Genomic DNA, 24,729 nt, shown 5'->3' with positions numbered 1-24,729 from the left:
GGGTGTAAACTGTTACTTGTACCCAAGAGTCCTCACTGCACAGAAGGAGGGGCCAGGGGTGGGGTGTGAATGCAAGGGGACTCCCCTGGTGCAGAGCCAACAGGGCCGCTCTGGGGTGCAGCCCCAGGTCCAGAGGGCAGAGCTGACAAGATCCCTGCATGGCTCACTGCAGTGGGGGCCCTGCTGACATCCTCAGAAAGTGCCAGGAGGCTCCCAGGGCCGCACCAGGGCACAGCCCCACTGCGTGGCCATCACCTGCTGGTGGCTCTGCCCACCCTGCCCCGGGTCCCTGATCGCTGCACAGCAGGGGCACAACGGGAGCCCCAGGGTTTTGTGCAGAGGACAGAGGGTCCGGGGAGGGTCCACAGCCCACGTGGAGCCTCGCGTGATTTGGACACCCCGAAGGTGAGAAGTCTGTGTCAGGAGATGGCCCCTCCTGTGGGCCCCCTAACCCAGCTGGCCCCTCTAACGGTGGGGAAACAGATGCAGTGAGAAGGGCCAGGTCTCCAGCTGCCAGGGGCCCATTCTGCTGGGAAGCAGCACGTGGGTCAGGGCCGGTAAGTTTCTTTCCTTTATTTAAAAAAAAACATTTTGGGGTGTGGTGTGAGGACACACCTTCCATGGCTTCGGGGAGGACACAGGCTCCAGGTGGAAGCATGGGGGTGGGGAGGGGACAGTACCTGGGGGTCAGGGAGGGGCTGTGCCCTCCAGCACCTCTGTGCAGAGTGCTCGCTGGGGGCCGGGAGTGGGGCTACCGGATGTGCAGGTGGGCCAGCTGGGATGCGGCCCCCGTGTGTGGCCCAGCATCGCCCTTCCCAGGCAGACAGGGTCTGCCGCCCGTGTCCACAGCTGCAGGGGCTGGGAGGGGCCGTCCAGGAGGGCTGGACAGGGATGGTCCTTCACTGGGCCCACGGGCTGGGCCTGGGGCTGGCAGGAAGCTGGCCCGCAGGACCTCGGGAGGGCTTGAGCCCGCATCCTAGGGGTGGGTCAGGGTGGTCTGAGTGTCCCCAGTGAACAGAACAGAGGAATGCAGGACCCAGGCCCGCTAGGGGCCCCGTACGTGGTCTCCTACCAGAGAAACGGGAATCCAAGATGCATTGCCACGTGCAGCTGAAACAAACACGAGGCAACACCCTACACGAATCCTATGGTCAGGCAGCTGGTCAGGCAACCCTGAGCTGCAGGGGCAGCGGGCGGACCCTCGGCTCAGGGCAGGGTCAGGCCGGCCCTGCCCCCCAAGTCCTGAGGGGTTGTCTTCCACTGCTCTGCCCATCCGCCACCTCGGAACAGAGGAGCCCTCCTGGCGCCCGGGACCGAGGCAGGGGGAGCAGCGGGCGTGGCGTGGGATGGGACAGCCTAGGTGTAGAAGATGACCTCAGGGATCTGCCCGTCCTCCACGGACGTGCCATTGTTGTTCCCGGCCGCGTAGCAGAAGGTGAAGCACGTCTTGGCCCCAGTCGTGGGCGACTCGTGGGTGACCTTGCGCAGGCCCTTGGTGCCGTAGTGGGAGTCCGGGCCCTGCAGGGTGGGGCCCGGCGGGTCAGGATGGATGTGCTGCGTTGGACAGGGCGCAGGATCCTGACCCGGCACAGGCAGCAGGCCCTCCACGGCTGCGACGCAGGGTTGCGCGCTCCTAGCCCCACGTTGTCAGAGGTGGGCAATGGACTGGGAGGCAGGGTCCAAGTCGGGGTCCCAGGTACGGCTCAGGGGTCAGGTTCGGGGTCAGGGTCCCGGGTTTGGCTCAGGGGTCAGGATCAAGTTAGGGGTCGGGGTCCCGGGTACGGCTCAGGGACCAGGGTCAGGGTCTCGGGTTCGGCTCAGGGATCAGGGCTGGGGTCTCGGTCCTGGGTGGGGTGGGGCGTCAGGGGCACGGCTAGGGTTGGGGTCGGGCACACCTTGAGCGTGGCGCAGGCCGTGTAGTTGACATTGGGCAGCACCTCCACCGGCTCCTTGAACATGACTCGGAAGGTGCTGGCGGAGCCGTCACAGCTGAAGCCTGTGTCATTCTGGCCCAGGACCGTGTTGCTGTCTGTGTGGATGATCTGTGGGCCAGGAGCCAGGCACAGCTAACTCTGGGGCCCCGGCCCCTGTGCCCACCCGCAGGACCCCCAGGGCTGAGCCCCACCTCCAGGCCCTGCAGCGGGGGGGTCCGACCCGTGACCTGCGCGACGCAGGCCAGTGGCAGGAGTGGGGAGGCATCGTCCTGGGTCCCCCAGACTCCAGCACACTCGTGCCACCTTGGGGGAAACACAAGCAGACCCTCGACTGAGAGGGACGCGGTGGGATGTGGAGGGGTGGGCCTGGAGGCGAGCGGTACCTGGATGTTCACTTGGTAATCGGTGGGGCCGTGGATTGAGCCATAGAGCCCGAAGCCAACCACGAAGATGCGCTTGTTGACCGAGAACCTGAACCCGTCAGAGGAGGGATGCTGAGCTAGCTCGACCGTCCAGTGCCCGCCCCTCCCCACGGAGGACCCCAGCCCCCCAACCCCCCCCCCCCGCCGCTGTGCTCGCCGCCTGCGCCGCCCGGCCCGCGCCTACCTGATGCGGTCGCTCGTGCCGCTGTAGCCCCAGCGGCTCTCCACCTGCTGGAAGCGGTTGACGCTGCACTCCTTCCCGCGGAGGCAGCAGCGTGGACGGTCAATGAAGTCCACGCGTGGCTTGGGGTTGACGGTGAAGTGCAGGAAGAGGCTGACCACCTCGCGGTCCACCAGGATGCCCGACTGTGCGGGCCCTGAGGGCACAGGGGCGGGTAGGGAAGGCTGGGCAGACCCCAAGCACGCAGAAGACACTGGAAAGCATGGCACCCAGCCTCTCAACTCCTCAGCATCTTTTTTCTGCAGAACATCACCGGTCCAACCACCCCCGCAGGGGGATGGCCCTTCTGCCACGTTTGGGGAAGGACCCGAAGCAGACATGGGGCCAATGCTCTGAGTTGCTGGCTAATCGGGCAAAATCCCCCTCACTGCCCCAGGCCTCCCCACCTCCACTGGGACCACCCCAGGGGACCCCCGCTGTTCCACGGAGCACCCGCCGCCCTGCCCGTCCACCCCGGGCACCTACACAGACAGGGGGGATGCCAGCCCCCAAGAGAGGCCCAGAGTTGGAGAGGAGTCTGGAGGTGGGGGCCTGGATGTAGCCATGAGCTGGTGACGGGGGGGCAGCGCATGGGGCGGACAGGCAGTGCGGAAGGATTGTACACGCCTCTGCCCACCACCTGCACCGGGACAGGGTGCCTGACGCAGGCCTTACGGCACCACCCTTGCTTTACAAGAATCACTCATTCACCCGCTTTGAGCTCATTTCTGCGCAGGTCAGCCACAACCCGGCCCACTGCCCCAACAGCTCACAGGCACACAGGTCTGAGCAACAGGGCAAGAGAGCTCCATGGATCACAAGAGCAAGTTAGGATACAAAAGTGAACACAGGGCTTCCCTGGGGGCGCACTGGTTAAGAATCGCTTGCCAATGCGGGGAACACGGGTTCGAGCCCTGGTCTGGGAAGATCCCACGTGCCGCAGAGCAACTAAGTCTGTGCGCCACAACTACTGAGCCTGCGCTCTAGAGCTTGCGAGCCACACCTACTGAAGCCCGCGCACCTAGAGCCCGTGCTCCGCAGCAAGAGAAGCCGCCGCAATGAGAAGCCCACGCGCCACAACCAAGAGTAGCGCCCGCTCGGCACAACTAGAGGAGCCCGCGCGCAGCAACGAAGACCCAACGCAGCCACGAATGAATAAATAAAAGTGAATACAGATATTAACCATTTTTTTTACATCTCTGCATAGAGAATACAGAAAGAAAAATACATCAGACCTCAGTTGTGACACACACAACTGAGTCTTTGGGGGAGTTTTTTTTCAAACTTCTTTCTACATTCTTGTAATTTCAAGTGGAACATAAGAGGCAGGAGAATTCTCTACAACACACTGAGTGAAAAAGACTGTAGCCTCGCAGGCCATTCTGCAGAGGGACAAGGCCAGAGGCCCAGCTCACAACCCCTGGACACACACACACTCATCCCAGGCACTTGCAAGCTGAGGGGTGGTGGGCTGTTCTGGCCTGGGGGCCCATCATGGGAGAGTGGCGAGGGGGCCAAGGGTGAGGGGATGGCGCTTTTAGGAGACCTGAGACCCCGGATGATTTGGCGGCCAGGTGGCCTATGAGAGTGGTTTCGGGGGTGCAAACGGGGCTGGAGAGGGGTCCAGCAAGGCTCACGCAGATGCCTTAGGCCGGGACAGCTCAACACTATAGCTCGGGGCTCTCACCCTGGGCATCCTGCCCCCCAGGGGACACTGGGCAATGTTTGGGGACATCTGTGATCAAGACTAGGGGTGCAGGCTTCCCTGGTGGCGCAGTGGTTGAGAGTCTGCCTGCCGATGCAGGGGACACGGGTTCGTGCCCCGGTCCGGGGAGATCCCACATGCTGCAGAGCGGCTGGGCCCGTGAGCCATGGCCGCTGGGCCTGCGCATCTGGAGCCTGTGCTCCACAACGGGGGAGGCCACAACAGTGAGAGGCCCGCATACCGCAAAAAAAAAAAAAAGACTAGGGGTGCTGGGACTTCCCTGGTGGCGCAGTGGTTAAGAATCCGCCTGCCAATGCAGGGGACACAGGTTCGAGCCCTGGTCTGGGAAGATCCCACATGCTGCGGAGCAACTAAGCCCGTGTGCCACAACTACTGAGCCTGCACTCTAGAGCCCAAGAGCCACAACTACTGAGCCCGCAAGCCACAACTACTGAAGCCCACGTGCGTAGAGCCCGTGCTCCACAACAGGAGAAGCCACCACACTGAGAAGCCTGTGCCCATAAGGAAGAGGAGCCCCGCTCGCCGCAACTAGAGAAAGCCAGCGCGCAACAACGAAGACCCAACGCAGCCAAAAATAAATAAATAAACATAAAAAAATAAAGCCCTCATACTGTTAAAGAAAAATGACTAGGGGTGCTCCTGGCATCGAGGGGGTGGGACCAGGGAGGCTGCTCCACACTCCACAGTGCCCAGGATGGCCCCCCACAGAGTAGGACCCAGCCCCATGTCCGCAGTGCCCAGGCTGCCTCGGTCACCGCTGTACTGCCAAGGCCAGGTATCCAGGAGGTGCTAAGTATCTGACGGATGAGTGACCCCCAGTGTGAAGACAGCCTCTCAGGCTTCGCCCCAGCACTGAGGGAACACCGTGGACCGCCAGATAAAATGCAGGACACCCAGTCAAGCCTTGATTTCAGATCAAAGAGGGCTGATCTCTAGGATAAGCGTCTCCCAGCTGCTGCATGGGACACACTTAACACTACAAAAAATTGTTTGCTCTTGTTGCTAAATCTGGCAACCCTAAGCCTGGGTGGGAGCAGGGGCAGCACGGACCGGGGAGAGGCAGGACAGCGGTGCACCCGCCACGGGGCTGCATCACGGAGCCCCGTCCAGAACCTTCCAGGCCAGTTTGGCTCCAGGACCATGGTCGGCACCGACCATGAGAATGACATGAAGGGGAGGCCCAGGCCCAGGGGAGGGGTCGCCAAGCTGGCCATCGCTGCTGCTGCTGCACATCCCCGAGACCCTAGTGTGCCCCCAGCACGAGAGGCAGGGTCAGGGCCAACCCCACCTGGGCCCAAGCCCAGGCCCGGCAGCAGCGGCCCACAGTCCCAGACACTGCCCACCCTTTCATGGGGCTCGTCAAGGACGTGGGCACCAGAGCCCAGCTCCCAGGACCCGAGCCCCAGACGGGACCCTCAGGGGCCTGGTACATTCAGACACGTGCGTGTGGACACCCGAGACGTGGGGGTGGGAGAGGCTGGGACGCGGGAGGGTCTGCATCTGGGGGTCATTCCATCTTCACCCACTCGAGCCAGTCCAGGCTCCCGCATGGACACGGCCAGCACCCGACCCGCTGTGGCCGGGCCGAGGGTCATGGGACTGAGTCACACGCAGCAGGGTCCCTGGGGTCACACCCCTCCTGAGCGTTCCCTCGGCGCCCCATGACCGTTACCTGCAGCAAACTCCTCGATGGTCATCAGCGGGAAGCGGATGAGGGCCAACGCCTTGCCCAGAACCTTCCGCTTGTTCTCAGGCGTCACCTGCAGCTGCTGCCGCTGACACTCAGCCTCAGACCAGCGGACGACAGCGTTGAACAAGCGCACCTCGCGGATGCCCAGGGTGTCCCGCTCCAGCACGGCCACCAGCGTGTCTGCAGGGGAGGGGCCATCAGCGAGCGCCGGCCTCCATGGCCTCGGGGATGACCTCTGACCGGCTCGCGGCCAGGCTGTCCACGGCCCGGGCAGCAGCAGAGTGGGGCAGGCGGCGGGGCCTCGGTGGGACGCATGTGACCACCGAGCCGTCCCCGGCCCTGTGGCCTTACCCAGGTCGATGTCTGTGAAGCCCTCTGCAGTGATGGCGTCGGCCGTGTTCTTGTCGATGTTTTCCAGGCACAGGCTAGCGAGCTGTGGTTCGTCGAAAAGCCTCGCCTGCGGGGGAGAGAGCCTGTCAACACCCAGCCAGATGGACCCTGGCTCCAGACTGGGCACGGATTTCAAGTCCCGGGCACAAATTTCAAATCCTGGGCCGAGGGTCCAGAGGGATCTTCTTTCTTGAGGTTCACAGACTCTCAGTAACCACTGCCTGGGGCGGGGGTCAGGCCTACACCTCAAAAGCTGGGGCACCTAGAGGTTCAGGCTGGAGGCGGGCCCAGTCGCCCCTTGCAGCAGGCAGGAGCCCGGGGGAGACGGCTGAGAGGACCCGTGGGACGCAGCAGCGCTGTGCTTCTGACCGAGAACTCGCACACGGGGCGGGGGCCGGGGACGGAGAACCTGTGGGGCAGCTCGACGCCCACACCCCTGTGCATCGGTCTCTGCCTAGGGCCTGGCTAGGAGGCTAGGACACCCCACGTGGCTGCAGCTCTCAGCGAATGGCCGGGAGCAGCCGGTCCCCACCCGACCGTCCAGGCTCTAGCCCTTGAGAGCGACTCAGCAGACAGGGCCAAGGCCCAGGTGCCATCTCAGCGAGGGGTCTGTGGAGCCACGATGACACTTGGGCTCTGCCCTGTCCCGCCAGGTTCCCAGCCCCCACAGTGGTCCAGGACCGCCACAGACCGTCAGACCGGACAACCCCAAAGGGTCCCCCTCCAAGAAACCTAGTACGGAACGCCTTTCCCCCCACACCTGAGTTCTGCACAAGGACACCAAAACGCCAACGGGAATCTTTTAGTAAATGACTGTTGTGAGGCCGGCCTGCCAACAAGGTGCACTGCATGAGAGGCGACCAGGGAAACACCGCGGTGCCACCAGGGGCAGGGACAAGGGCAAGATGAAGTGAGGGAGACACTCACCCGGGCGCAAGAGTTAAGCGGCGCCTAAACTCCGAAATTCCCCCATCCGTCCTCCCCTGCCCCGGTGTCCTTACTCGCACCCATGCACCTGCATCCTTGCGCAGACCCGGAGCACCTGCTCCCCAGCGGGTCCCGCGCCCTCGCCCCGCCCCCTGTGGCCTGGCCCCGCACCTGCACACCTGCACACACACACCCCCATCCCGTACCTGCGTCAGCAGCATGAACGCGTTGTCCGCCCGCAGGTTCTTCTTCAGGAACTCCACGCAGTGGGCCTCGAGCGCGGGTACCGCGTACTTCTTGGCGGTGTACAGCGTGGTCATGACTGTCTCAGGCCCGATCTGAACCTCGTCCGAGTAGAGAAACCTGGAGCGGGGTTTGGGGGGGGGGGAGCGGACGGCGGCATGAGGACAGCCGCCCAGCCCCCACCCACCGGCCTGGCCCAAGGAACCAACCGAATTAGCATTGGTCGCCCTCTGACCTGTGGATGTGACCCCGCAAAGGCAGTTACCCGGGAAAAGGAGTGCCCACAGGCAAACCCTGGAAACGGGTCTACACAGCAGGTGGGCCTCTGTCCGGCTCCTCCGTAGGCAGCACGGGATTTGCCCCGGGACGCGGAGAGGCTTCCGCACCCCCCCGACCCGGCCACAGCCGACTGCCATGCCCGACCGCTAACGGGACCAGAAATGCCGGCCGGAATCGCAGATACCGGACGTGTTGACCACTCGCCATCGGCCCGACTCTACATGTGGGTCAGAAGTCAGGGTCGATTACAAAACCACGGGGAGATGGTGAGAAATCAGAACCCTGGTCCGTCTGCTGGGAGCGCCTCAGAGGCGGCCCTGGGCGCGCAGCTCACCCCTCTGCGTCCGGGAGAAATGACGCGTGTTCACAGCAGCGCGATCCACGCGAAACCACCCGAGTGTCCGCCCACGGGCACCATGGACACGGGATTGGGGGCGGGGTAGAGGAGCCCAACCGGGAGCCGCCCAAAGAGCAAGTTCCTGGAAGGGGCCCCCTCTCCTGGGACTCACTCCCCTGAGAATGCACAGGAAGCCCGAACAGCAGCGGCCGGCGGGGTCAGGGACAGAACGACCACCCATGGCAGCAGTGCGGAGGGGGGCCTGGTAATGGGACAGGCCGAGACACGTGCGGGGAGATGGGGGAGCCCTTCACATGCCAGTGGAGATAGTGTCCACCCTCTCGGGGGGGCAGCTTGGTTACCAAAACCCAAGCTGATATGGGGAGAGAGAGACAGAGAGACACAGGGATGGAGCAGGAGACGGAGAGAACAGCCTTCCACCCCACATCTCACCAAGCTTAGACTAAGGCAGGGTTTGGCTAACTGCAACCCGTCACCTGTTTGGGGTCTTGATGTTTTTTATAGATATGACTTTTACATTTTAAAAAATTATGGTAAAATACATGTAACATAAAATTTACCATTTTAACCATTTTTATCAGTAGCATTAGGTACATTCACACTGTTTGGCAGCCATCCCCACCATCCATCTCCAGAACTTTCTCATCTTCCCAAACTGAAACTCCGTCCCGACTCCCCCTCCCCCAGCCCCACCATCTACTTCCTGTCTCTATGGATGTGACTCCTCTAGGACCTCCTGTGAGTAGGTTCACACTGTATTTGTTCTTTTTCATCTGGCTTATTTCAATAAGCATCATGTCCTCAAGGTCCATCCTTGTTGGAGCAAGCGTCAGAATCCTTTTTTTTTTAAAATTTTAATTATTTATTTTTGGCTGCGTTGGGTCTTCATTACTGTGCATGGGGTTTCTCTAGTTGCGGCCAGTGGGGGCTATTCTTTGTTGCAGTGCACGGGCTTCTCATTGCAGTGGCTTCTCTTGTTGCAGAGCACAGGCTTCAGTAGTTGTGGCACATGGGCTCAGTAATTGTGGCTCGTGGGCTCTAGAGTGCCGGCTCAGTAGTTGTGGCGCACGGGCCTAGTTGCTCTGTGTGTCCCCGTGTCCCCTGCATTGGCAGGTGGATTCTTAACCACTGCACCACCAGGGAAGTTGCCAGAATCCTTTATGACATAAACGGGTGTTGAATTTCGTCAAAAGCTTTTCCTGCCATCTATTGAGATGATCGTATGGTTTTTATTCTTCAGCCTCTTGATGTGGTGTATCACGCTGATTGATTTGCAGATACTGAAAAATCCTTGCAACCCTGGAATAAACCCCATTTGATCATGGTGTATGATCCTTTTAATGTGTTACTGAATTCCAGAATCCTTTTGAAGGCTGAATAATATTCCGGTGTGTGGATGGATCACACCTCGTTCATCCCTCAACTGTTCATGGACACTGTTCATGTTCCCACCTTTTGGCTGTTGTGAATCAAGCTGCTGTGAACACGGGTGTGCAAATATCTCTTCGAGCCCCCACCTCTCCCTTCTTTGGGGGATGTACCCGGAATGGGGTTGCTGGAGCACATAGTGATTCTATGTTTAGCTTTTGAGGATCGTCCAGACTGTTTCCACAGTGGCCGCCTCATTTCACATTCCCACCAGAAGCACACGAGGGTCCCAATTTCTCCACCTCCTCGAGACAAGTCGTTTTGTTTGTTTGTTTTTTAATAATAGCCACCCTGGTGGGTGTGAAGTGATATCTCACCGTGCTTTTGTCCCCTATTTTGTACATAAAGTTTCCTTGGCCCACAGTCCTGCCCACAGTTTACAAATCCTTCCAGGCTGCTTTTGCAATGTCGGCGGGGAGCTGTGGCGACAGAGCCCCTACCCTCCCACCCACCCCGGGGCAGCCTGCGGCCCCTGGTCTGACGGACCATCTGAAAAGTTGCCTAAAGACAGAGGAGTGAGATTATTCCACAAAGTGCTGTGATCAGCCCACAGGATTCAACACTGTTAGATGGAGCTGAAGGGAACCAGTTTACACCCTGCAGACACCAGAGGAAAAAAGGAGATGACGACACAGTGGGTGGGGAGGGGCGCTCTGAGCACGTGATATAAATGGGACCCGATATGAATGGGAGCAACCAGCCCCGCCCTGCCCGTGGGCCCCGCCCCCGTGGTGCTGAGAGGCAGGTTCACTCCATTTTCTTCCTTATGCTTTCTTTTCTCTTCTTTTCTTCTCGCCCTCCCTTTTTCTCTCTCTCTCCCTTTTTTTCTGTGAGCCAATGCCATTTTTATAATCAGAAGAAGAAAAAAAATAAGCTCCACATCTGAAGAGCTGTCTTGACTGTTCGGGATAACCTTTCAAGCCACCCAGACGATTTACACCAGGGTTTCCGGACAGGGGAAGACGGTGCTCCGCGGAGCAGGGAGGTGTATGGGAGTTCCACAGAGCTCGCCGGCCTCCTCCTCGGTGGAGCTGCAATCTGTGGGCGGCACTCCCACCCCCAACATCCACTATATTTGTTTTAAAGTCCTTGAGAAAAAATTTGAAACCCAGGAAGAAAAAATATAGGTGGAATTTAAAATTCTTGCCTCAGGCTATTTCTTCAAAAACTCTTGAAAGGATGAAAACTTAGGGACTCACACACGCTGCAGCATGGGTGGACCTGGAACCGCGATGCTCAGTGAGAGCAGCAGACGCAGAAGGACACACGGTGTGATCCCACTGATGGGAAACGTCCAGAATAGGCAGATCCACAGGGACAGAGAGTGGGTTCCTGGTTGTCAGGGGCTGGGGGAGGGGGATGCCATTCCTTTGGGGGTGATGGAATGTTCTGGAATTAGAGGTGATGGTTGCACAGTCTGTAAACATACTAAATGTCATTGAATTGTACACTCCACACGGGTGAGTTATATGGTATGCAAATTACATCCTGATATTAAAGATACAAAAATGAAAGTGGGGGGGGCGTCCAGAGCCCACCCCTCACTGAGGAGGTGAGTTCTAGAAATCTCCAGGGAGCTGGGGGCTCTGGAGGCAATGTCACCAGGGCTCTATTTTTTTTAAACATCAGGTGTGTCTGTCCCTCCCCCCAGGGCGTGAAGGACCTGGAAAGTCTTACTTGAGCAGTGCCAGGAAGGCAGCGGGCTCCACGTCCGGCAGCTCGATCTCGGTGGACGTGGTGGCCATTCCCCCGTTGAACATGGCGTCAAAGACGGCACTGCCCACGGCCAGCACGAACCTGGTGTGCCAGAGAAGACCCGGTTACCCTTCGCGAGGCCCACCGGTCCCCACTGCCCGAGCCCGGGGGGCTGTCGGGGCCCCAGGATGTGGAAGGCGAGTGTCCCCGCAGCAGTGACACCCCAGCCAGCACCTGCAGCAGATGCTGTGCCCAGAGCATCCTGCCCTGGATGCTTCCGTTAGGGAGGCCCTGAGGACTGAGAAGGCAGCGGTGGCAACAGAGGCCGGAGAAGCGAAATCGTCTCCCCAGGGGCTGAATGGCTTATGGCAGAGAGCTCATGCCCTCCCCACGCAACTCATTCACTCCCTCCCTCCGTCATTCCCTCCCTCCGTCATTCATTCACTCGCTCATTTGCTCATTCACTCACGGATTCACCCAATCATTCATTCATTCAACCACTCCCTCCCTCCGTCATTCATTCACTCACTCATTCCTTCACTCACTGATTGGCTCACCCACTGATTCATTCATTCATTCTCTCCCTCATTCACTCCCTCATTCACCCCATCCTTTCATTCATTCATTCAGTGACTCACTCAACCACTCCCTGCCTCCCTCATTCACCCGCTCCTTCATCACTCCCTCCTCGCTCTACACACACGGCCCCCGTGCTGGGGCTGTGGGCACTGAGACCCTGGCCTTGTTGGAGGAAGGCAGCCACGGGTCCACGGCGTGGACAGCCTGACAGTGGGGCAGGAAGGAGAACGCAGGGCTGTGAGGGCGCAGTCAGGAAAGGCCTGGCGGGGTCACCTGAATCGGGCTGAGCCCGTGGGGAAGGGCGTGGAGGCCAAGGGAGCATCCAGACATGGGTGGCCATGGGGGCCTGCAGGTTCTGCCTGGCGTCATGCGCCCACTGTGCTGTGCACCCACGGTCCCCAGGGACCGCCCCACGACAGCCTACCCCGGGGCGGCCCTGCAGAGCCCCTGTCCTCTGGGTCTGCAAGGCCCCACATCGCAGCCCCTCCCGGGGTCCCCACGGTGACACATGCAGGGCTCTGAGAGGCCACCCCCTTGCGGAACCGCTGGAGTCGGCAGCCACAGCCCGATTCCTGGCCTCTGCCCAGTGCCCAGGGGACGTTCCCACCGCTCCCAGCGGGCCCCACCCGGGCAGCCCCCTACTTTCCACGAAAAGAACCGCCTCCCACCCACTCCTCCGTCGTGGACTGGTGCTCCCGGCCCTGCCAGGCCCTTGTCTGGTCCCCAGTCTGGCCCGGGGCTCTACGGCACCCCAAAGGCCAGACCAGCGATGGGGGCCAGGTGGGAAACCGAGTGTGAGTGTATTGGGGTGAACAGTGTCTCCAAAGTCATGTCCATCTGGAACGTCAGGATGGTACCCTGTTTGGAAACGGGGTCTTTGCACATGCCATTTATTAAGATGAGGCCACCCAAATCCGGGCTGGCCCTAATCCAATGACTTATAAAAGGGAAATGTGGACCCAGACACACAGGGAGAGGCTACGTATTGCCGGAGGCAGAGCCTGGAGCCCCAGAAGCCGGAGGAGGCGGGAAGGACCCTCCCCGGAGCCTCTGGAGGGGGCGCGGCCCTGCAGTACCCTGACCTTGGGCTTCTGGATCCCGGAACTGAGAGAGGACAGATCTGTGCGGCTTTGCCCTTCCAGCGGCGGTGCTCATGCCCTGTGCTGCCCCACCGCGTCCTCGAAGCCCCGCTCATTCACCACCGCAGCTGGGCCCCTGGAGCCTCACTGCACTTCCCCACGCACACTCTCCATAAATAAAGTGTCTTCCTGTTCCTCCTTTCTTTCTAGATTAAACAAAGCATCTTGATCTCCCGCGGGGAAAACTTTCCCCAACGATTCACTGGCAGGAAGTAAGAGGAGGCCCACTGGGCCTGTGTCTCTGTGCAGAGCCCCGGATGCCAGGCTGTATGCACCCTCAGTGCCCTCGGCAGACGTGGCGACAAACCCCAGGGCTGGCAAGGCCACTGGGTGGCAGGCGGGCTGAACATCCCCAAGGCTCCTCCACCCACAGCCTCGCCCGCCGGCCCCTCGCTCGCCTCCCCAGGAGTCTTCTACCCTCCCTTATCCATCCATCCTCAAAAACATGACGGTGAACACGGCAAATCAAAGCCATGCGACACCACTCACCCCCACTAGGAAACGCCAGCTAGGATAGAAAATCCGGACAGTGACCGGAGTTGCTGCGGATGTGGAGAGATCAGAGCCCTCGTGCAGGGCGGGTGGGGACATAAAGGGTGCAGCAGCGCTGGATGACAGGCCAGTGGGTTCATCGGAGGGTTCAACGTGGAGTTACCGTCTGACCCGGCAGTTCCACTCCTAAGTTGCGTACCCGAGAGAAACGAACACACACGTCCACATAAAACCTGTGCACAAGTGCTCACAGAGACACGATTCACAGACAGCCAAAGGTGGAGGCAACCCAATATCAATGGACAGATGCCGGATGAACACAGTGTGGTCCCTCCATACATACAAGGAATGTTAGTTACCTTAAGAAGAAGGAAATTCCGACACATGTTACAGAGTGGATGGACCTTGGGGACGTGATGCTCAATGAGACAAGCCAGACACAGAAGGACACACACTGTCTGATTCCACTCACAGGAGGTCCCTGGGGGAGTCAGATCCACAGAGACAGGAAGTAGATGGTGGGGCCAGGGGTTGGGGGCTGGGGGAGGGGGAGTCAGTGTTTCATGGGGACAGAGCTTCAGTTTGGGGAGATGAGAAAGTTCTGGAGATGATGGTGGGGATCACTGCAAACAATGTGAATGTGCTTAGTGCCACTGAGCTGTGCGCTTAAAAAGGGTGAAGAGGGTGAACTTTATGGTATGTGTATTTTACCACAATTTAAAAATTTAAAAAAAAAGAAAGAATGACATACTACCCTGAAGGGGCAGGGAAGAAAAGGCCAGCTAAGCAGCTTTGGGAAACAGGTTAAAGGCCAAAAGAACTGCATACAAATACTGTGCTTTACTTAGTAAAAGTATTTTTCACAGGAGAGGGTTAGCAGCTCTGAAACTACTCTACATATCTAGGTTTGTGCTACCAAGTAGACGTGTGCAGAATGAGAGCCAGGGTCCTCATCGTGGGAGAAAACAGTTATAGATAAGGCGGGGGGGGCTGGAATAAATTCTGGAGGGCTGAACCGAAATCAGAGCGATCAAGATGATCTCGTGGCTTTTAGACAGGTAGCTGGATGGTGGATGGATGGACAGATGGACAGACGGGTGGAGAGACACAAATAAACAGAGATATGTGTGTGTTGGTACATTTCCTCACTCTACCTGCTAAAAAGGTCTCTAAACAACAACACCCCAGCAGCAGTGGGCACACCCAGCACCCAAGTCTTGGTTTCTAAATACCGTTTTCCACTAAAACGAACCAGAGGTCCTTGGAGAAATGGCTGACTGCAGGGCTGGGGCAGGGGAAGAACAAGACGAGCCTGGAGTATCTTGTGGCGCCAGAAAGTAAAAACACGCTCCAACATGACAGGGAAATGTTGAACGGACACAGGAGCCAAATCTGGGACGATACGAACAACAAAATAATGTTCGTGTCGGATGATGACCCCTAGGATAAAATCAATATCCATGAGTCCATGATGAAATAAATATATAACTGAAGAAATGGATGAGTAAGGGAGAAGGGACAGCTCTTCCTTTTAGAACCCCAGTTAACAAATGCAGAGGGAGTTACCCCACCATATGGCAGGTGCTAGAGTAAATAACTCTTTCCAGCAGGAACCACCATACGCCAGCGGGCAAAGCAGGAGGGGGAAATGGGATGTCTGTACAGTCCCAAAGTATCCCTCGGGAAGGGTGATTTACAAGGAGACGGTGGTGACATCCAATGGAGAAATCTACCCCATGACCAAGGCTCACGTCACCAGAGATGGGACAGATGGATGTCACGGGCTCAGAAGTTTTACATTCAAACACACAAAGGGAATGAAAGGAGAAAGATGGGGAAAGACATACCTTGCATTCGGAAACCACCAGAGAGCTGGAGTGGCTACACAGATATCAGACAAGACAGATGTGGGGAAAAAAAAAAAAAAGACAGACGTGAAGATGAGGAATATTACTGAACAATGGACGTTTCATGTGAACAGAGGGTCAGTACATGGAGACAGGTAACAGTACAAATGAATACACAACAGAGTCCCAAACTACACGAAGCAGAAACTGACTGTTAAAGGAGAAAGACGCAATCCAACAATTATCGTTGGAGGTTCTGATGCCTCACTCTCCACAACTGACAGAACGGCCAGACAAAATCGGCAAGAATACAGAAGACTGAACAGTGCTGCCAAGCGACCTTTACGGAACCCTCAGCCCAACGACGGCAGAATGCACGCTCTTAGGCGCAATGGCACATTCTCCAGGACAGACCACATGCAAGGCCAAACAAACATACTCAGAGGCATTGAAAGCAGTCAAAGCATGTTCTCCAAAGAGAGGAATTAAACTCCGTACCAACAACAGAAAGACCTCTGAGAAATCCCCAAATATTTGGAAATGAAACAACCCTTCTAAGTAACCCATGGGTCAGAGAAGGAACACAAGGGAAATTAGAAAAGATCTTAACTGGAACAAAAATGCAAACACGGCGCATCAAAATGTAAGGGATGCAGCTAAAACAGTGCTTAGAAGTAAACATTATATATGTATTAAATAAAGATCTAAAATCAGCAAGGTGAGCTTCCAGTAATTCCCTGGTGGTTCAGTGGTTAGGACTTGGCACTTTCACTGCCGGGGCCTGGGTTCAATCCCTGGTTGAGGAACTAAGATCTCGCAAGCCATGTGTGGCATGACCAAAAAATAATTAATTAATTTAAAAAATTAAATCAGCAAGGTAAGCTTCCATCTCAAGAATCTAGAAAATGAAGAGCAAATCGAGCCCAAAGAATGAAGAAAATAATAAAAGTGAGAGGAGGAATTAATGAAACTGGGAATGGGACAACAGAGACAATACAATGAAACCTAAAGGTCACTCTTTGGGGGTGGGGGGCGGGGAAATCAACAATTGCTAGAACTTTAGCTAGACTGACCAAGAGAAAAAACACGGGTTACCAAAATCAGGAATGAAAAAGGGAACATTACTACAGACCCTATAGGTGCTAAAAGAACTTTGAAACAACTTTATGCCAACAACTTAAGACAACTTAGAGGAAATGGACGACTTCCTGGAAAGACTTCCTGCCAGCACTCACTGGTGAAGAGAAAATCTAAACAAACACATAACAAGTAAGTGAACTACTCATTAATAACCTTCCGGAACTTCCCTGGTGGCGCAGTGGTTAAGAAACTGCCTGCCAATGCAGGGAACACGGGTTCGAGCCCTGGTCCGGGAAGATCCCACATGCCGCGGAGCAACTAAGCCCGTGCACCACAACTACTGAGCCCGCGTGTCACAACTACTGCAGCCCACGTGCCTAGAGCCTGTGCTCTGCAACAAAGAGAAGCCACTACAAGAAGCCCATGCACTGCAACGAAGAGCAGCCCCACCTCGCCGCAACTAGAGAAAACCTGTGCACAGCAACAAAGACCCAAAGCAGCCAATTTAAAAAAAAAAAAAAAATCTTCCCACTGGGACTTCCCTGGTGGTGCAGTGGATAGGACTCTGCGCTCCCAATGCAGGGGGACCGGGTTCAATCCCTGATCAGGGAACTAGATCCCACATGCATGCCACAACTAAGAGTTCGCATGCCACAACTAAGGAGTCCACCTGCCGCAACTGAGGAGCCCTCAAGCCGCAACTAAGGAGCCTGCCTGCTGCAACGAAGACCTGGTGAGACCAAATAAATAAATAAATATTTTTAAAAATCCTCCCACACAGAAAAGCCCATTCCCAGAAGAAATAATACCAACCCCATGCAAACTCTTCCAGAAAGGAGAGGGAGAGGGAATACTTCCCAACTCACCTATGAGGCCAAAGACATTCTGGAACCCTCGGGCACCAGTGGGGGGTGGGGAATGGGGCGGCCACTTTGGAAACCAGTTTGGCAGTTTCTTAAAATGTCACATTACCCTGTAATTCCAACATGCGACCCCCAGGTATTCACCCAAGAGAAAAGGAGCAGTTCCTCCACAGGCATATTTCCACACGAATGTGGAATGTTCATGGCAGTATGATTCCTCGTAATGAAAAGCTGGAAATAACCCATATAACCCGTATGCCCATCGACTGGTGAGTGGACAAAGCATGGTCCATCCATGCAATGGAATTCAACAGTAACGTGAATTACTTTAGCAATACAAAGAAATGAACTGCCGATACAACGGTGTGGGTGGACCTTATAAACAGCACACTCAGTGAAAGAAGCCAGACCAAAGCCTACACATTCTATCATTCTAATTCTATGCAATTTCTACAAATAGCAAAACTAGAGAGAAAGAAGGAGGTCAGTGATTGCCCAGGGATCAGGGTGGGAGTGGGGAAAGGGGCTTCTGGGGGTGACAAAAGTGCTCCCAAACTGGGCTATGGCAGTTGTCACACAAATGCATAATTTTCTACATGGCCAGTTGTCAGATCAAACAAACCAAAATCCATTAAAAGCACTCGATAACATCCCATGCCCACACTTCATGGAAACTCTTAGTGAACAAGGGATGGAAAGAAACTTGTTACTGTATGAAAAAGGATTTGTCAGAAACCAGTATCAACGATCACTCTGAACTGTGAAAAACACCTCTGTTACGGAACAATGCCCCTGGTGGTCAGAAATGCAATCAGAACAGAAAAAATGAGGCAGAAATATGAGAGAGAATGAGAAATTAATTGCCCATAACGTGATTGTCTCACTTAAAACTCTAAATTCAGGGCTTATTTAAATCTAAATTAAAATTAAGGTAAATGAAAGATTCAGTTTGGGAATTCCCTGGTGGTCCAGTGGTTAGGACTCTTCGCCTTCACTGCTGAGGGCGCAGGTTCAACCACTGGTTGGGGAACTAAGATCCCACAAGCCACGCAGTGTCCCCGAAAAAACAAAACCAAAAAAAAGGATTCAGTTCCTCGGGTGGAAGAGCCACAATTCAAGTGCTCAGCAGCCACAAGTGATTAGTGGCCAGGACTGGAGAGCATAGATCTAGAACAATCCCAACATCACAGAAAAGTCTACTGGACAGTGCCAGACCACAGAATCAGTGGAGCAACTATTAATGCTAAGAAGGGTTCAGAAAGAAATCGTTCAAATAGATAAAAATAAATGCGCAAAAAATCTACAGCTTCCCAGCAAGAACCAACTAGAAAAAATACAATGGAGAAATTACTCACAACAGAGAAAAAGCAAACAAAAACTAATCAGAAACTTAGCGATATACGTGCAAGACCTATTTGAATAAACTACAAAACTTTCCTAAGGTTTCACAAAAATGCCCTGGATAAACACGTTCCCAGATATATTTTGTATTCTAAACTGTCAGCTCTCCCAACCTGTATCTTTGCAAAGACCAATCCCTCCAGGCAATTCCTTTAGCATTTGATAAATTGATTCTAAAGATCATAAGGAACCACTGAGGCAGAGGCTGGTCAACTACAGCCCTGGGACTCAATCTGGCCCACCGCTTGTTTTTGTAAATAAAGTTTTATTGGCACACAGCCACACCCATTCATTTCTGTCTTAATGCATTTGTGTTGCTATGCCAGAATTAAGCAGTTGGGACAGAGACCGTGTGGCCTGCTGATACTATATACTATTTGGCTCTTTACAAAACTTTGCTGGTGCAAATTTACCTGAAGGTAAGTCCCACAGGGAAAGAGATGTCTTCTGTCAGCACTGTTTCAATGACTGTTGGATGCAGGGAGGGACAGATGGATGGATGATTGATTCTGGAAGAGTTAAGTGTGTGAGACGAGCTGAAAAAAGTCTTGACAAGGAGTAAAACTGGGAAGAACAGCCACGCAGTTCTCAAAACCCACCATAAAGCCACAGTCATCAAAAAACGTGTTATTGGGCTAAGCACACACAGATCGATGAAGGAGAAGGGACCCCAGACACAGACTGCTCCACTTCTGGGACTTCTCTGCACTGCTAAGTTTTCCGTGATAGATGAATAAAGGTATTTTAGATATTAACGTGGGACCACCCGATTTGTGCACAGTGCTACCCTGAAGATGCTCGGTATTTCCTCAGAGGGAGCCCCGCGAGCGCGAGCGTAGACAGTGGACTCACAGGTTTCCTGAGCACCTGCCGTGCCAGGCATTTTCCTGGGCCTAGCAGGAGGGAGAGAAGCAAAACCCTGGGGCAGTCCAGTGGCGGGGACTCCGAGCTTCCACTGCCAGGTGCCGGGGTTCAATCCCTGGTTGGGGAACTAAGATCCCACAAGCTGTGACTCAGCCAAAAAAAAAAAAAAAAAAAATCCTGCTCACAGGAAGCCAATGACGGCAGTCGCAGAGAAAGTTAGGAGGAGAAAGCTGTCAAAACGCCGTGCAGGGCGAGGGGGTGGGGCTAAGGCGACTGGGGGCGTGGGGCAGGGGGAGGCTCCGAGTGAGGTACGAACTTGTCCAGGTGCCATCACTCATGCCAGGCCCTCCTGTGTCCCACCCCCCGGGTCACCCTGTACCCAGAATTCACAGCCCCAGCCTGAGACCACCCCAAGCCTGGGTCCTGGGAAATGGTGGGTCCAGACCCCATGGCCTTCCTCAAAGTTAGCACGAGCCCCTCCCCGGCTCGGCCCTGCTCCCCAGTCACCAGCTCAGGATGCTCTCCGCCCCAGGCCCGCATCCAGGATGCCACGTGGCTTTCACTTGTGTCCTCAGGCTCCTCCCAGGACTGGCTGGCGTCCTGCAGCATGGCCCCAAGCTGGGTTTATCTGGTATTTTCTCCGATAGGACCAGGTGTACTGGTTTCCTGGGGCTGCTCTAACAAATTACTGCAAATTGGGTGACTTGAAAGAACAGGAATTTCCTCTCTCACGTTCTGGAGGCCGCATGTCCAAGGTCAGTGTGTCCCAGGGCTGTGCTGCCCCCGGAGGGTCCTGGGGAGGGTCCCCCTCTTGCCTCTTCCAGCTTCTGGGGTCCCAGGTGTCCTGGGCTTGCGGCCGTGTGTCCTTCCCATCTCTGCCTCTGTTGTCACATGGCCGTCTTCTCTCGGTCTCTCCTCTGTCTCTCATAAGGATACTTGTTGGATTTAGGGCCCGTTCAGATAATCCAGGATGATCTCTTCTTGAAACTCTTAATCACATCTACAAAGACCCTTTTTCCAAATAAGGTCCCGTTCACAGGTTCTGGGTGTCAGGATGTGGACACACCTTGTCGGGGGCCACCATTCAACCCACTACACTGGGGTTAAGGGTTTGGGGTGGAGCACACTGAGGTGAGGTGCCCTTCTCATTGATTCCTTCTAGGGGGACCCTGACACCCCCAGGACATCACCCTGAGGTCGACCTTGACCACCTGGCTGAGGTGGCATCTGCCGGGTTCCCCCAAGGTGGGATTCCAATCTACTCTTTACAAGCAAGTCCCCAAATCCAGCCCACCTGGGACAGAGGCAGCAGTTAGGTCCAGCCCGGGAGCATGGCGCACGGTATTAGGAATTTTCCCCACTCCTGTCTGTGTTCCATCAGTGAGGCTGCGAGGTGTTTCCTGTATGCGTTGGGTCACATCCCCACCTGCATTGTAAGCCAGCCTGTATGGAGGATGAGCCCCAGGCCACTGTGATAAGGACCTGGTTGGGTCACAGGGTCCACCCTCCCTGTGGCCCTGGGAAGGAGGTGTCTGAGTGGTCAGTCCCAGGTCCTGGCGGGTGGGGAGGTGGGGGGGAACTGAGGCTCAGCAGAGCCCAGGGTCACTCACGGTACAGTCATCTACCTGATCGCTACAGGTAAAATGTCAACAATGCATATGAAATAACAACCCAAAGGCTGAAAAGACAAAGAACCAGAACCTTCGATCTGGGAGGTCCACACAGCAAGAATGTGGGATAAGAAAGGCATGACGGAGGCTGGGGGCTCACAGGTGACACATCAACTGGCCCCCTACTCACAGCTTGCGGGAGAGGTGGGAGGGCCACAACACACACACACAGGGCACGGAGGTACTGGGGACCGCATCACGGGCCTGGAAGCTTCTTTGGACAGGAATCTAGACCCAGTTGTATATAAATAACCAAAAAAAGCCAGAAAGAGGAATCTCGAAGGCACAAGTTAAATAAAGGCCACAGGTCAGAAAGGTGGGGAGGACCCTCACAGCAGGTTGGGGGACACTCCAGGCAGAGTGGTGAGAACCCCTGCAGCCCCCCTCCCCAGACAGAACCCTCCCCAGCACCCCCCAGCGAGCAGGGGCAGAGGAACCAGCAGTGGGCAGGACGCTGTCTGACATCACTCCCACCCTACCCAGGAGTCTGGGTGCTGCACCCTGGAGACTGGCAGAGGGATGGGGCCTGGACCAACACCCCCCGCCTTTCGAAAGGAGGCCTGTGGGATGGGGCGTCGCAGAGCTGGGTGACTGCAGAGCTGGGAGTCACTGGGGGTCCTGGGTTCACAAGGTGGGAGTCTGGTGGGGCTCTGGGGGGTCTCAGCCCCAGAAGGATGGGGCACTTGGGGGAGGAGGTCACTGGGGCAGGAAGGAGGAAATGGAGGGAGATGGTAGTGTCTGGGGGTCCTCGGGCTGGCCAGGCTGGGGGTTGCAGGGTCTGGGGAGCCTGGCAGGGGCTGAGGGGTCACAGGGATGCTGGGGGTGGAAGAGGTCACTGGGTCTGGGAGATCCTGGCCAAGGTGGCAGGGTCAGGGGTCACAGAGCCAGGAGACGCTGATGAGAGTGGAGGGGCAGGGGTCGCAGGACCAGAATACGGCCAGTATCTGGAAGTACGAGTGGAAGGGGGCCTGGCAGGGTCACAGGGCCTAGGGGTGCTAGGGCCCGGGGATGGTGGTTACTGGGAACAGCAGAATCCCAGGGATGGTGGGTGTCCCGGGATGAGGGCGGGTCCCTGAGACCAGCAGGGGTTCCAAGAATAACGGGTTGGGTCCTGGGACGACGGGGTCCTGAGGGTGGTGGGGTCCCGGGAACGGCAGGGGTTCCAAGAAGGGCGGGTCCTGGGGGATGACTAGGTCCCCGGGGGTGGCGGGTATCCCCGGCGGGGGGGAGGGGTGGCGGGATCTCAGGGATGGCTGAGTCCCGGGGGCTGGCGGGGTCTGGGCCCGGGGATGCTGGGTCCCCGGGGGCGGCGGGTCCCGGGACGGCGGCCCACCTGTGCGCCGGGATGCGCTGCGCGCCGAGCCCCTTGCCCACCAGGAAGTGCACGTCGCAGAGCACCTCGTTGTTGAAGAGGAAGGCGAAGCGCTCCTTCACCGTGGGCTTGGTGGCCTGCCAGTTGTAGACGGGCTCGCGCAGCAGCGCCCCCGCCCCCGGCTCCTCGGCCGCCCGCTCCCCGCCCGCAGCGGCCTGCGCACCCGGCCCCGACACCGACACCGACACCGGCGGGGGCGGCCCGGGGGCGGCGGGGACCGGGGCGGCGGCGGCAGCGGCGGCGGCTGCGTTGCCGGGGGCCGGGGCGGCGTTGGCGCTGGGCCCGGGGCCGCCCCCCGCGCCCGGGCCGACCCCCGGCGGGCACGACGCGCGCCCGCCGCTCCCACCCGCCGCCATCTTGTCGGTGCGGCGCCCGGCGGGGCGGGGGCGGGGCGGGGCGGGCGGGGGGAGGGCCTGGGAGGGGGAGGGGAGGGAGGAGAAAGGGGGGGCAGAGGAGGGGGAGAGGGGGAGAGGGGAGGAGGAGGGAGGGGGAGGGGCAGGGGGAGAGAAGGGAGGGGGAGGAGGTGGGGGACTTGGAGAGCAGGGAGGAGAAGGGGGGGCCGGGGAGGGGCTAGGAGGAGGGAGGGGGCGGGGCAGGGGCACGCGGGGGCAACGGACCTCGTACCTCCGACCGTGGGCCTGGACCCCAGACCGCAGACCTCAGACATGGGACCCCAAGTGCTAGATCTCGTACTTCACACCCGGGACCCGGACCCCGGACTCTATATCCTTTACTTCAGACCCGGACCCCCAGATCCTGGACCTCAGACCCTGACCCCCAGATTCTAGATCTTTAACCTCAGACCCCGGACCCCCGGATTCTAGATCCTTCACCTCAGACCCCGACCCCAGACCGTGGACCCCATACGCCGGAACCCAGGTACAAGAGCCCAGACCCCCTACTTCAGACACTAGACCCCAGACCCAGAAATTGTGACCCCACACCTCAAGACCCTGACCTCGAATTCAGGATCGCCAGCCCCAAATCCTAGATCCTCCATCCCAGCAGCCCCAGACCTGGGACCCCAGTCCCTATATCCCAGACCTCAGGCCTCAGAACTCAGGCACTGGATCCCAAACTCCAGACCTCAGATTCCAGACCTGGGGCTCCAGAACTCAGATCCCCGGCCCCAGACCCCAAATCAGACCCCAGCTCCAGTCCCTGAAACCCAGATCCCAATCTCAGACCCAGGACCCCCAATCCCAAAGCCAGACCCAACGCCAGAGTCCAAACCCCAGACCTGGGATCCCAGACCCTATCCCCAGTCGGTCTGCCTGCCCAGTGGACGGGACACCACTGAGTGTGTGGCAGGGGAAGCTGAGGCCCGGGCAGGCTGCCACTGAATGCAGGGAGGATGCTCTGTGCCTCTCAGACTCAACAGATATATGGAGCCCTCCTCTGGGCCAGGTCTCGGCTGCCCAGCGCCGGCAGAGCTGGAAGCCTTAAATGGCTAACTGCACCCACAGTGTCAGAGTGACAGAATGCCTTGAAGATGAAGCACAGGGAGCTAGGAGGGCATAAAATGGGGTCCCTTGAGCAACCTGGGGGTTGCAACCTGGAGATGCAGCCTAGGGGATGTAACGGGGGTACAAGTTCAGGGGGCAGGGGGCAGCCCGGAGGGCTTTCTGAAGGAAGGGATGCTGACCAGTGACTTAGAGTCAGGAAGATGAATAGGGGTTGGGTAACCTCTTTAAAGTCCCAGAAGTCAGGGGCTGGGTAGAGAGGGAGGGGTGAGGGGCCCTCCGCCGCCCCCCATCTGAGCATGGGACTTGAGTAACACCTGTGATAATTTAGCATCTAATAAGTGGCTGGGAGACCCCCAGGGGTCTTGGACCCGGTCCATCCCATGGAGAAGGGATTTCTGGGTGTGGGCTGTGGCCCATGGACACCCAGGAGAGCCACAGGCAAGACATTCTGCCTCAGTGTCCAGTCTCTGCCAGAATCCTGGCCAATTCTTACCTCCAAAGCAGACCTTGAAGCGACTCCCTTTTCCTGGATCCCCACAGAGGCCGGCTTCACAGGCATTCAGCCCCTGCACTTGATTGAATGCTCTGCTGTCACCATTGTGAAATTCATAATAATTTTTCGACAAGGGGCCGCGTGTTTTCAT

The 24,729-nt window shown here is 57.2% G+C and overlaps 1 protein-coding gene across 1 annotated transcript; it reads right to left on the bottom strand.

Annotated features, from left to right (window-relative positions):
- Positions 1 to 558: 558 nt before the first annotated feature.
- Positions 559 to 22,975, bottom strand: BTBD2 (BTB domain containing 2; the record flags this gene model as incomplete). The annotated part of the gene is made up of 9 exons (XM_082835085.1): positions 559 to 1,518; positions 1,896 to 2,042; positions 2,318 to 2,405; positions 2,541 to 2,733; positions 5,975 to 6,172; positions 6,344 to 6,449; positions 7,516 to 7,672; positions 11,295 to 11,414; positions 22,581 to 22,975. The coding sequence occupies 9 exons, from the start codon at positions 22,973 to 22,975 to the stop codon at positions 1,357 to 1,359; spliced, it is 1,566 nt and encodes a 521-aa protein (XP_082691211.1). The 3' UTR covers positions 559 to 1,356.
- Between the last annotated feature and the right edge of the window lie 1,754 nt (positions 22,976 to 24,729).

This window comes from Leucopleurus acutus (genome assembly GCF_964270905.1).
Source record: "Leucopleurus acutus genome assembly, chromosome: 3".
NCBI lineage: Eukaryota > Metazoa > Chordata > Mammalia > Artiodactyla > Delphinidae > Leucopleurus > Leucopleurus acutus.
The sequence above is the reverse complement of the archived record's forward strand: the minus strand, read 5'-3'. Positions and strand labels throughout refer to the sequence as shown.